At 50.0% G+C, this 14,356-nt stretch overlaps 1 protein-coding gene across 1 annotated transcript in view; it reads right to left on the minus strand.

Annotated features, from left to right (window-relative positions):
• The window catches only part of gpc3 (glypican 3), a 120,000-nt gene that overhangs the window by 25,967 nt on the left and 79,677 nt on the right, over positions 1-14,356 (minus strand). Inside the window, exons 4-6 of the mRNA XM_030107417.1 lie at positions 11,760-11,911; positions 10,833-10,958; positions 5,068-5,179 (exon numbers count right to left, since the gene is read on the minus strand). Coding sequence (XP_029963277.1) covers positions 5,068-5,179; positions 10,833-10,958; positions 11,760-11,911 — 390 coding nt within the window. The remainder of the gene's footprint in view (positions 1-5,067; positions 5,180-10,832; positions 10,959-11,759; positions 11,912-14,356) is intronic.

Here is a 14,356-nt window from a genome sequence, read left to right on the forward strand (position 1 = left end):
AATGACTAGGTTAGCAAGTGTAAGTTTACAAAACAGCAGGCCGAGTCTGACACCCATGGTGTCTATTAGTCTGATTGTAAGCACACCCCTGAGGAAAAGGCCGCCGCATGCTGGCCTTGTCATGGAGCGGCTTCCATTTTATCTCCACTGTAATAACAACACACACCGTACTGTATTTCACTACATCTTGAAGTGTTGCTTTATTTTACGGCCGCTCGCCGGCGTGTAAATCACCGCTGCATATAGGCTGCAGCTTTATTCCTGCGTGTAACAAAGATTAATCACGGCGAACATGAAACCCGCTGCAGCTTAAGTGTGTGCGCTATATATTAAAGAGCGCGTCCTGTGCGAGCGTGCAGGAGGTGTTGAGCGAACGCTGCCCAGGCGCTGGTGGCTCGGAGGAAGTCGGCCTGCGTGATGGAATTTGTGGCGCTCGGGATCTGGTTTATTTTCCACCCTGGATTCCTGTCCTACCTGCAGGATTTTCCCAGGTTCTGGCTTCAATTAGTCTGGGAAGCTGCGAAGAGGAGAGGAGGAGGGGGGAATGAGGGGGGGATCGAGAGGTTTAAGGAGGGAGGGGGGGGGGGGGGGGCAGGGGAGGGCGACAGCGCTGGAGTCTGTCACACACAACTCAGCACAGCTGGGGAGACGGAGAGGAAGAGAGGCTGGCTGCTCAAAACATGCAGGGGAGGAAAAAAACCTCGGCTCGCAGGATGAAGATGTTTGTTATTCTTCAAATGACAGAGCAATTTTAATGGCATGCCGTCAAACTATTGCTGTTTTTCCCCAAACAGATTGAGGAGAAAAAAATCCTCAACAGAGAAGTGTCTCTCCGAGGAGCGTCGCGGAGCCAAGAGCCTGAACAATCCCAGGAGCTCTGACCCCGCGGACGGCCAACTCCTCGCTCCGTAATCAAAGACCAATCACATAATTGCTCTATTTTGCCACCAGCTCCACCGTCCTCCGCCAGATTAGCTGTTCGGAGGAGAAACCTGATCCTCTGGGAAGTTTCCCAGATGTGCCATCGAAACATGTCCTCATTTAAGAGCGCTAACTCCAAGTATGTGTCTGACGAACAGAGTCACGTCCACAGTCCACGTCCCGGCCAGAATATCATCGCCCTGACGTCAGGGACGAGGGGAAAGCGGCGAAGCACACTTGTCTTTATCAGCTTTAACGTATTGCATACACAGGCTCAGACGGGACCTCACACAGGAATGTGCTCGGACCAAAAAACGTCCACGTCTCCTCGCACTGTTTAAAGAATCCAGGTCGAGGAGCAACAAGCGAAGGAGAAAAGCGTTTCTTCCTCCTCCATTTATAGTGTGCAGCTTGCTTTAGGCTTGGCCGCCGCTCAGTCATGACTTCAGCTGCTTTAGGCGTGAGAAAACCCTGTTTTATAAGCCCAGGCGACCGGCTCAGGCCTTTTTTTTTTCCTCTCTTACGGTGTTTAGTTTTTGCCTCGCGGAGGCCAGAGCGTCTCTGCATCTGCAGACACTCTGATCAACACTGACAACGTGAGAAATGACACGTTTCCGCCGCAGAGCCGCGCTTCGCAGGCCCGTCGCCACAGAGCACTTAGGAGCGCAGGAATGAAACATCGGGGGGATTAGAGTTGGAAGGAAGTAGATTCTTTGGAGGGGTCCCACGTTCCCCTCGCTGCTCGGCGGAGCGAAGCCCCCTCATTTTACGACGGGGTCTCACATGCTCTGGTCTGGGACTGATTCGGGGTTTTAAAGTGGGTCAGTCGAACCCGGAGGAGCCACTGATTGCATCGACAGTTTCAGCCAAAAAGGAGAATAAAGCTCAATCAGTCGGAAAACGGGATGAGAGCGGCTTCCGGGAGTGTGAGGAGCTTCATTCAGGTGGCCTCCGCATGCAAGTAACACACATTCTTCAGCCACCACAGAAGAAGATAAATCACACAGACTGAAATCTGCTGGTTGACTTCCAGGAGCATGACACACACACTGTCAGAGCGCTGGCCTGTCCTCACACACTCTGCACATAAACAGGGCAGATGAAAGTAATTACCTGTGGCCCGCTCTCTGGCTTCAGATGCTCAATTAGTCCATTTGCCGTTCTGCCCCACGTCGTCCAGAGCCGGCGGTCTTTCCACCGTCGGCTGGGCGGAGACCTTGTAAAAGGGCTTTCAACTAAACAACATCGCTTTCTCCGCCGCTCCCTCAGGTTGTTTACAATACGAGAGCCGAGAGCCGCCGGGGCCGTGAAATACTGCGGACGGTCAATAAACATTTCGCAGGATTATAAAGTGTGTTTAAGGCTTGGTGAAACGTGACATCAGCCTTTCCTCTCGGCGGTCCGGGTCTGGGACGGGGATGCCAGCGAGTCGGTCCGTCTGCCGCCTTGTTCCAGACGGAAACGCCTCGAAAACTGCTTCAGACTTCGCCCAGGTGTTAGTGACGCCCAGACGTTCTGTCGGTTCATGAGCCTTTTTATCACACTTTACTTTCTGCAAAAAAAAATTTTTTTTTTACTTTGGGATTAAAGGTATCCTGGAAACCTTGGTGATCTTCCTCCTTGCTCCTCACCCTCAGGCACAACCAGGGGGCTGACGTATGTGGTTTTGAATAAAATGTCGGCGCTGTCACTGGGTGGGTTGCTGCTAAATTTCCTACAGACATCCACACATCCCCTCAAGTTGAAATCCAAGAACTTCTTTCTTCGTGTGTAACCCAGCACTCCCATCTCTTTAGAAATTGCCCAATTCTTGCCTAAATACCTTCATAACTTTCTCATTAGCCTCTGGCAAAGTGAGCACTTTGACCACAATTGTATAACACTGTAAACGTCTCTTAATTCATCGCAGAACAGCTTCGCCAGATTGCGCAACGCTGTAACTTGTCCCCATCATTTCTTGCGCGCTGAAGCGTTGTGATGATTGGTTTCGAAAATATTAGAATAATCTGATTTCAGCACGGCTATGAGCCATAAACAGTTTTACTGCACATGAAATATGCAATCAAACACAGTGGTCCTTCCGTCAGATGTTGATCCAGCCCATTGAAGTGGAGATCTGACGGGAAGTTGAGGCTGCAGCAGAAATGTGCTCCACTCTGCTGCATGGTCATCAGATACGGGCCTAAAAGCTCCCATGTGAAAAGTCAGCGTGCATAAATATCAAGCGTTCCTTCTCCAAACAAAATCTTTAGAAAAAGAAAAAGAAAAAAAAAAAAACCCACGGCCGTCCACGTGCGGTGCGGACCACGTCACCAGCGCCAACCGGAGCCAATTAGAGGCCGAGCATTAGGTTACCCAGAGCGTCTGGTTCAGGCGCGTTCCTGTTTCTGAGGATATTGTCCGAATGTCTTTAACACAATGAGCTCAGTCATTTCGCTAAACTGCATTTTCTCGCTAAATCTCATCAAAAGCCTATCAGGAACTTGATCCAGGCGGTAAACAGGCCGCAGTGCCACGGGCGGAACGTGCGAGGCGCTCGACCTCCACTAGGGGCAGCACTGACACATGGAAATCGAACTACCAAACCTGGAAGGGAAGAACGCCGGTTCTCCGTCACTGAGCCGCAGTCGCTGCAGCACAGAAACATAGTTTTCATCATCTTTTTATTACATCTGTGCTCTTCAGTGAGTTTTAAAAAGAGTTTAAAAGGAACTGGTAGATGTGTTTTCAGCAGAATAAAATAATGTCTTAAAAGGAAACAAGCATAAAAGTACTGTGGAATACATTTTTACTTCCCGAAATTCATTTCATTCCTCTCTCGGCTTGTTTTTCTCTTTTCGGCACCACAGCTGTTATCATCATGTGAACGCTGTAAACCTGAAATCAGGCCCTCCCAACTGGTAACTATCCTGATTACCAGTTCACAGAGCCATGAACAGAATTCACTCTGTCACTTATAATGAAACTGCAAACAGTTGGACGGAATTTTCTTTAAATTCCCCTCACCTGAACTGATCCAAACGAGGAAAAAAATCAGCTCAAGCTCTCCATTAGAGACATGCATCGCGCTGTGTAAACATCCGGCTGCAGTTCTGACATGTTTGCATACAGTTTTCTCTCCGCAGTGACGGATTGTTATTGACGTTTTACACTCTTTCAGTTTTAGCAGCGCATTAAACGCTCCGCCAATCAGAGGACTTGTTTCTCCCTGCAGCGAACCTGAGGAATTCAAACTGGCAAGTACAGCGTGATGATGATGATGACGATGATGAGGATGATGATGATGACAGTCAAAGCTATGAAAGTAATCGATAGGATTAGAGTTATCAGAGATCATGTTTGGGTGTTTTGAAGACGGCAGGAGCCGTGTAACACAAACGCATGAGGTAATGCAGCAAAAGAAAATGAAAAAGTGAAGTTTTAAACCCTCAACCCGTTTGGTTTTTTCCTTTTTTTGGCCCCTGAAGCGTCTGTCAGAGGGAGTGGAGGAGGGCCCACTGCCGCTCTCAGATCTCCCAAGTTGTTTAAACAGAGGAAAAGGAGACTGTAATCCACTGAGACAGGTCTGCAGCGCTCTGAAACTCAAACACACACACACACACGCACACACACGGTGGGTGTAGGTGGTCAGCCGGAGGCGCTGACAGCTCCAAGTGCAGCCACCAAGAAGCAGGAAGTGTCAGCTGATCGGTGGGCTGATACATCGATCTCGGGGGTTTGATCCTGGGAGCATCGCCGCACCGTGAAGGTGGCGTCGGTGATAACTGAAGACGCTGAAGAAGGAAAGAAAACTGTGGGCGCCGGCCTCGATGACAGCAGGGCTGACTGTAGCCTCTCAACAAGCTCACTTAAAGACAGAAAATAGGTCACCCTGCGGCGGCTCGTGTTTTCAGACGGGACCTGGAACTCTCTGCAGCCTTCTGTCGGCGGCGCTTTGTTGTGTTTGAGCAGAATGAGGTTTCCACTGCACCTTGAGCGCAGGTGAAGCATGTGCGTGGCAGAACGCCGCGGCTTCATCTCACGCCTCCGTCTGTCCTGTGCTGACCCCCCGAAGGAGCCGCGCAGCCTGCCGAGGCCCGCGGCATTCTGGGAATTCAGCGCGATCGGAGACGCGGCGCTGACAGGAAGGAGAGGCTCGGGACTCACCTGATTGATGTGTTTGAGTTTGTCTATGATCTGGCTGATGACCGGCTCCGGGGGCTTGTTGCTCCTGGACTCGGAGGCGGGGTGCAGCCGTTTGAGGCCGGGTCCGGGAAACCTGCCGGGACAGAGGACAAACATTCACGCACATCTGTCTGATCAGACTCTGGGAGCTCCGGCAGATGTGGAAGAAATTACAGAGTGACGGCCGCTCCCAGAACCAGGGGTTTATCACCATCTAGTGTCGATGCAGTGAATGGCAGGACGGAGGCTCGGAGCTGCGAGGATCATCTGGAACCGAGCACTCCGCACCGCACAAACTGTCATCTCTAATGGACCTTTAAAAACTCTGCAGAGGTGAAGCATTTAATGCATGATACCAAAAGGAAAAAGAAAAACACTCGCTTGAGTAGTTCTAGGAAAAGCCAATAAATTTAACTTGAAATAAAGTGATAAACATGCTCTTAGGTGCGTCTGCATTAGCATCTCAGCAGTCTGGGCCTCCATCCAGACGAGTGACCATTAGGACAAGTTTGGCTGCTGATTAAACTCCTGTACATTAACTGGTCGATTAGTGTCCTTTAAATCATCCACAGTTAACGACAGAACATTAGCAGGAAGGTATTTCTGTCCCGCTGCAGCTCCGGCTCGGCGGCGCTCACACGTTTCCACGTGTAGCCGAGGAAACGCCGCTCTGCTGACACTCGTCTGTGTTGTGGAGAGGGGGAACTGGGCGAGTCTGGAAGGTCGATTTCTCTCCGCTTTCACGTGGAGACGCTGCTGCAGGTGTTTGTTTCCTCTCCTTCAGGCGGAGCTGTGAATCCACCTCCTCCAGACACGCCCGGGCAGCCCGGAGGTGGAGGCTGACTGACTGCCGCAGAACTCCACGGCGGGATCGGCCCCGGCCAAAAGGCTGGACCGCAACGCAAATGTCACCTGATAAAATTGCCGTGAATGTTGGAAAGATGAAGGACAAATGAGTCGGAGTGGAAAAAATGTGTTGGTGTAAAGGTTAGTGGGATGGAAGAGGGGAGGGTGAAGTAAATACTGCGTTCAAGTGGCTCAGTAAAGCATGAGGTCATGCTCTGTTCTGGTCTCAGTGACACACACACACACACACACACACACACACACACACACACACACACACACACACACACACACACACACACACACACACACACACACACACACACACACACACACACACACACACACACACACACACACACACACACACACACACACACACACACACCTTTCCATTTCCATTCATCAGTCTCTTTCCTCTCAGACTTTTCATTAAAATCAAATTACATTCCCCCCGTTATTTATTCTTATTATTAGCCATGACCTCATCTCACTCCTAATTATGGCATTAATAATGGAAGGATGTGTGATCCGTTCAAGAGAGGGAAGAGGAAGCGTGGGTGGAGGAGGCGGGATTAGAGGAGGGAGAGCGGGGTGGAGGATAAGGAGCCGCGGCAGGTTAGTGTTTCACCTGATGAACGTCGGATCGTTTAGCCGCGGCGTAATTTATCCTGCATCTCTGTGAAACTCTCTCCTCCTCCCGATAGTCTCGCTCCTCGGCTCTCTCCTGTTTCTGCGTCGCTATTTGCCGTTAACTCCGGCGATAACTTGATCTAATCTCACCTCAGTTATCACGCGATCGGGTCCAGGCCGGAGCAGGCTGTCTCATCAGGAGGGGGGGGGGGGCAGACGGAGCCCAGGTGCTGCAGCCCGGAGTGTTTTCACACCATCTGAAGGATCACACCTCCGGTCCCACGCGGGGGGTCAGAGGTCACAGCCAGCGCTGTGTTAAAACTGTGGTTACACACCAACGTCAAGCTGAACGAGGAAGAAATCTCATTCAGAAGTGAGAAATGTTTATCATTTTTGTAACAGGCAGGGACGGTATGATCTGCTGTTTGACGTGCGCTCTGGCAGCTTCACTGCTCGCACGTCGTCCTTGTGCATGCTCGGCTTCTCTCCTTTCCCTCCGCAGTCCACAGACATGAACACTACCTCTCCGCTGTCCGTCAGTGAGAGAGAGAGAGAGAGAGAGAGTTTGTCCTTCAGTGGACTTACAGACAAACGGTTTATTCTAAACACTACAAAACAGAAGGTTTCTGATTAAAGGCGGCGTTCTTCTGTCTCACTTACAGACGGGTTATTTTTCATTTGTAGGATTCACTGGTTTTGTTTCCTATTTGAGATGAATCTTTTTTTCACTGAATTTGCTCCTTATTGCCGTCTGTTTTTCCTCTATGTCTGCATATTGGCGCTTTCATTCGCGTCCCGACTGCATTTAATGAGTTCACAGTCGTTGCAGCTGGAGCAGATGCGAGTCCAGACTGATGCAACATCCAGGAATGTTTGTCAAACATTAACTTTCCTGAGACGCTTCGTTCACTCAAATGACGGAAGCGCCTGACTGGTTCATTTAGGAGCCGACATGATGAGGAAAGACGTTTCCTTCAGACTTTCTTTAATCACTGCTTTCTGAAAAGTGGAGTAAACAAGGTCACAGAGAGTCAGTCGGGCCGCCGTTGATCACGAGGGTGCCAGGAGATATTACATTAATGAGGATGAGATGGATGAACGGACAGTACGGAGACTCCTGTTACCTCCCTGACGCCCAGCACAGGCTTCAACCCTCTGTCGAGGCAGCAAGCTAACTTTCTGTCTTTCTTTTCAACTTATGAATACATGATGAAATTGTTGGGTGAAGTTTTCAGAATGGATCTACTGCTTGTTTTGCACTGTTAAAGGGATACTTCAACATTTTGGCAAATTGGCCCATTTAGCGCAATTCCTTAGTCATTTCAGCAGCATACTTACTTTTTTGTGAGGGCGAGCTGTTGTTTATTCAGAGGCGAGTCGGGGAAGGTTTTCGGGACGGACACAATGGAAGTGGATGGTATTTTTGTTCCCCCTCGTCAAACTCATCAAATACACAATCCAACAACCCCAAAACACTTTGGTGGACACGTTATAATCCACACATTCACTACGCTGTGGAACACCAACAAATAATATTGTAGCGTTACGACACTGAAGCAAATACTGGGAACTACTTTTTCTTTTGAGATCACTACGCCCAGACTCCATGTTTAGTAAGTAGTTCCGCCTTAGCAATCTTTGCATAAACAACTCAATCTGGTAATTTTGCATTAATATTTCACAGCGTAGTGAATGTGGGGATTATAACGTGTCCACCAAAGTGTTTTGGGGTTGTTGGATTGTGTATTTGATGAGTTTGACGAGGGGGAAGCAAAAATACCATCCACTTCCATTGTGTCCGTCCCGAAAACCTTCCCCGACTCACCTCTGAATAAACAACAGCTCGCCCTCATAAAAAAGTAAGTATGCTGTTCGAAATGACTCAGGAATTGTGCTAAATGGGCCAATTTGCCAAAATGTTGAAGTATCCCTTTAACCTGGAAAAGCCTCATTTTCTTACATTCAGTTCAAGCATATAGCCACAAACTAGACTTTATAAAGCTGCTTGAGAAAAACAATGAAGTTATCTTTCCTGCTGCCTTCTGGTCTGTCGTGTTGCTCAGAGTGTGTTTTCACCGCCGTAACAGTCACACTGAGAAAGGCGCTCGCTCTCCTTCAGAAGCATCTTTCCCAAGGACACTTCGCACCTCGACACAAAGGTCATCAGGATCACACCAGCAATCCCAGAGACCAGAGCCCCACCTGAGCCCCAGCCCCTGCCTCCAGGCTGAGGATCCTTCCATCGCACGATTCCACAAAATCATCACAACATGCTCAGAGCAGTGTGTGCAATCTCTAAGTCTTAACCTCTAAACATGAGCATATTTATATACTGCATTCATTGTTATTTGCTTCACCTGATTTGAGCTGATTGTGCACAACAATAAGATTTGGCTCCAACTGGAACAAATACTCTGCATGTTTGAAAAATAAAGTGAAATTCCACTCTTCCAATGTACCACTCAGAAAAAAACTGCAATTTGAGTGAGAAATAAAAACATTTAGCTTCAATGAATAAATGAAGAAATAAAGCAGGAAGTAAAAGAAAGCCGTGATTGGCTAGGAGCATGCAGATTAAAAGGTTTCAATATGAATTCAGAGAATTCTAAGTATTGAATTATCTTAGTGTTACTTGTGTGTAGACTGTAGAGTGATACTGGAATTAGAATGAGTGTTTCTGATATTTATTACTTTCAACCCTGATAAGAATTGTTGCTGTATGAACTGAAAAGACTTTTTGTTTGTTGCAGAAGATCTTCTACACACACACACACACACACACACACACATCCACAGGTGGTTTAGCGCCACCAGTAAATCCTGGCCTAACGTTGAGGGACTTGGAGAAGCAGCAGGCTGCTGTAGGATCGGGGTTAAATGGCTGAGAGAAAAGCTGAAGCGTTCCCTCCTGCCGGGCGCCGCGTTCTACAGATGTAGTGTAAACTGTCACCTTAACCACCGACTTAAAAAAAAGTCACTTTATCTTTACATGAACGGAATGTGGAGAGACTCCCTGAAGGCTCCGGGAGAACCTCGTTAGGGAGAAGGAGCGAAACAAACGCAGAGCATCAGGCGTCCTGCCACGGCCGTCAGCTGCCTGATCACAACGCTCTGACCTCCTCCTGATTTTCACAGCTCTTAAATGAAACGTTCGCGTCGACACGGCGTCTTATCTGCTCTCGCTCATCGTGTCATTAGATCCAAAACGAGGAGGAATGAGGCGACGCGGCGTCTTTATCTCCGTTATCGCTGTGACGCTCTTTGATGTGCTGAACAGTGCCGCCTCCTCTGATCTCCGTTCCAGGTGGGACGGTAAACACGGCTGATAAAAAGCGCCTCATTTAGCATCCCCGAAGATCGACGGCTCAACTATCTGAGACGGCCGACCCCTCCGGAGCTTATCCTCCCACCCCGCGGGATCCAAAATAACCCGCCTGAGACAACGGAGCGAATATCTGCGGCGATAATGGAGGACGATCCAGAACCAATCTGCTGAGGATGTTCCGGGAGTGTGTTTGCACTCGTGGGTGACGCCGAGAACTGCCTGCTGGAAGGCGCCGTAATCTCTCCATCACTTCGTCCTCCTCCCCGCCCTGATATCTCCCCGCTCGGTCCAGCTTGTAATCACCGCCTCGGGACAGCTCTGCCCTCGTGCCAACCCGATGTCTGCTCCTCACACTGAAGGCCTTTTCTCTCTGTGTGTGTGTGTGTGTGTGTGTGTGTGTGTGTGTGTGTGTGTGTGTCTTCGCCCTGCAGTTTGGGAGAAGCAGTCATTCTCCATCCTCCTTGAGAATGAGAGGTAAAACATTAACCTGCAGCACTTCTCGTCTGAAACGTCTCCTTCTGCACTGATTTAATTCCAGACATAATTTAAAAGACACAAAAAAGGAAGATGATGTCTGAATCTATCTGAGCCAAATTGAAACCGCGGGCAGGACGACAGCGGCGGCCCGAGAGGGAGGGAGGAGTTGTGACGTGTGAGGCCAGAGGACGGGGGGTGAGATGAAATACGGGGGGAGGCAGAACGCGGTTCGGTGGGGTGCACGGGAGAGAAGCGGCAATTAACTAAAGCGGGAAGGAGGTGACAGCGAGCCCGGCATTAATAACATCCCATAGAGCCAAAGTCAAGATTTACACACACACTCGGCGGGGAGGGGAGGCCCTCGTGCGCGGCCCATCAGCTCGGGACGAGCGTGCCCTTCAGATCACCTCCACGCCCGGACGCGAGGCTGAGTTTAGAAACACTGCGAAGCGTGAAGCGTCCGTACCTGTCTGTCATCTCCTGCCCGTTCCAGCAGAGGGAGTCGTTGGCGGGGGCGGGCTCCCGGCTGCACAGCGCCTCCCCCAGGCCGCTGTAGAAGGAGCTGAAGCCCCGCAGGCTGGTGATGAAGTCCCTGCAGCGGCGAGGACAGGCAGAGGAAGAGGAACACCTCGGTTCATTCCAGTCAAACTCAGGAAGACGCAGAGGTGGAAACCGTCAAGACTGAGTCAGAAGCGTCTTAACATCTGGATCACAGATCGACCTTCACCGAAACATTCATTTAAGACATGTTTGCCAAATACATCTGGATTACAAATGACTAGACAAAGGAAAAAAAGCGGTTATTGATTGGAAAAACAGACCATTATTATTTTCCCAGCATGCCTCCTTCCTTGCATTTTGAGAAGAAATTATGGCAAACAGAGTGTATTTGCACAGTGGAATTAATATTTATTATTAATATAACACACAATACGTGCATGAAGGACAAACGGAATAAGCTCCACTGTAAAACCCTGGAGTGTGACGGGGATGAGAGCTGCAGGACGTCAGGATTCCTGATGCAGGACGTTCTGCACCGAGCAAGAACCTGAGAAAACGCAGGAGTTTGGAGGGAAAAGCCCGATTCTCCCTCACTGTGTGGGAGTGAGCGGCCCTGTGGAAGGAAGGAAGAAGGCAGAGACACGATGATAGAGGGAATTCAGCGTGATAACAGAGAGAGTAAGTCGATTAGATCCCCCTGGAGGAGGAGTGTGTAAAAGAGGCTAGAATAAGCAGTGTCTCTCCTCCTAATTGACATTAATCTGGCCGTTGTGCTGCCGAGGCCGACGGCCCCGCCGGGCTTCATCACGCTGCTCGTTTAAGCCAGTTACTGCATCAGAGGTGTGAGAGACTCCGGAGAGGGCTCGCGCCTCCATCGTCCAGACTGTCTCACCTGCGGAGGCCTGCCAGGGTCTCGTCAGAGTCCGGAGACGGAGGCTGGGCGCCGCGGGCCGCCGCCGCCGCCGCCGCCGGCCGTGGAGGAGGAGGAGGGGATCCCACGGAGCGGGAGGCGCGCTGAGGAGTCTGTCCACACATCCCGCTCACCTGCATGGACCAGGACAGAGGGGGGGGGGGGGGGGGGGGGGGGGGGGGGACGTGTGAGCGAGCGAGTCGAGCCTGTTTGTTCAGACTCCTCGCGGCGCCGCAGGCACTAAGAACCTGTCGACTGGCAAACGGCGGGCCTTACTCAGCTGAGCCCCTCTGCAAATTGTCATCTGTTTTGGGTTTGTTTATTTTTGGGAGGGATGAAAGCGGGAGGGATTTGCATAACAAACAAGTCATTGTGTCGTCTGCCAGCCCTGTTCGAATTTGTAATCATAACACTCGAGAAAAAAAAAAAAAAAAAAAAAAAAAAAGAGGGAGTGTGAAAATAAGGCCTCTCGTTCGCTCCTTTCTCCACATAAATGCCATTGTGTTTCCACACGGGACGACGCAACAATAATAAATAAGGAGTCCCTCTCTGTCTCCCCGAGATAATGGACCTGGCGCATTCTTTTCAGGTGCAATAAAAATGCAAATGGCTGTTAATGTTTAGCTTGTGGTTTAATGATTTGCCGCCGGTTTAATTTCCCGGGGGGGACGCTGGCTGAGGCGGAATTCTGCCATGTAATGTTAACGGCTAATTGTGGCCGGCTTCTCCACAAAGTGGACGGGCTGGAAGCACCGAGGCTGAATGCTGATGGGAAGTGATAGAACTGCACCGGACAGCTTCATCTGGCGCTGAGCGGAGCCACACACACACACACACACACACACACACACACACACACACACACACACACACACACACACACACACACACGCGCGCGGTGTATTCACCATGTTTGTTCCTCACTGCCTGAAATTCACACATCTCCCTCCCATCGATCCGTCTCCCTTCCAGAGAGTTCCGAGACTCCATCTGACCCACAGTGGTGGAACTAAATAAATGCAAACACTCCATCATATCTGAGCTGCTATCTTCATGAGGTGCTGACTGAATTCCATCAGACCTCATGAAGGACGGGAGCATCAACAGAACCCTGATCCCGACACGCAGACAGTTTCAGTGGGGTGTGAGGAAGTCAGACCTGCATGTATCCTCCAACTGGTCCTCTGTGGTCTGAGCAAAGACAGCGTCACAAAAACACACATGCACACTCACGTACGTGCATGGAAATGATGTACACACACACGCACGCACACACACGCGCGCGCGCGCGCACACACACACACACACACACACACACCATACACTCATAAATAGATTATCCATGATAAACAAAAAACAAATCATTTTGTGTAATTATTCACTTGAACATAGTGCACTTCAGCCCATTAACATGATAAACACATGCTTCAAGACAATATATGCATGGCACACACACACACACACACACACACACACACACACACACACACACACACACACACACACACACACACACACACACTCGCACACACACAAACGTTTATCAAACAAACGCTGATTCTAAGAAATGCTGATCAGCTGTAACACAGAATCATCACCGTTAATCAATGTGGCCTTGTCATGTAAGCATAGAGCCAGCTCGGACACACACACACACACACACACACACACACACACACACACACACACACTCTCACACACACATACTCACGCACACACACACTCACACACACACAAACTGAATTGGTATCTTGATGGTCACAGATGGCTGAAATCTGCTGCTCTCTACGTTCCGCAGCACCCAGCATCCCCAACTAGCCATTTGTACTAATTCACCCCTGCTGTGTACTTGGAAGAAATCACACACACACACACACACACTACACACTACACACCACTTCAGCCCATTGTCTCTGGCACCCCATTCTTTTTGTCCTCCTCCTCCTCCTCCTCCTCCTTCTCCTCTTCCTCTTTCTCCTCCTCCTCCTCTCTTCTTCCTCTTCCTCCTCCTCCTCCTCAGCCTGCAGCGGGCGCCGTTTCCCCCACAGGCCATGATTAATGTGAGGGGAGCCAGGTTCCCTGCCTGTCTTTGTGTCGTGCGTCCCGGGAGCCGTAGGGGAGTCGTGGCACACGAGTCCCGCCGGCCCAGCCCCACCCCTTCAATTGTTTCCGGATTTCTTCACGGAAGCGGCTCATTAGCGGGGGTATTAATATCACCCAGGGCTGGACCGACACAACCGACAGGAGAAAGTGCAGATAAAGCCCGTCTCAGCGTGAGAGCACAGAAAAATATCTGTAGACTTTTATCTGCACTGAGCAGCCTGCATGGCTGAGGAGAGAGGTGCTGACAACACACACACACACACACACACACACACACACACACACACACACACACACACACACACACACACACACACACACACACACCTGCATCTCAGGTTGTGTGTGGGGCTCTGCTTGTGCAAACCCGCTGTAAAGATAAACTCAAACCATTCAACAGAAAGGCACATTTGTGCGACCATTCATCTGGATCACAAAGATCTTCCTCATCAGCAGTCTTTAATCCGATGCTATCA

This window comes from Salarias fasciatus, chromosome 2, assembly GCF_902148845.1.
Source record: "Salarias fasciatus chromosome 2, fSalaFa1.1, whole genome shotgun sequence".
Lineage (NCBI taxonomy): Eukaryota > Metazoa > Chordata > Actinopteri > Blenniiformes > Blenniidae > Salarias > Salarias fasciatus.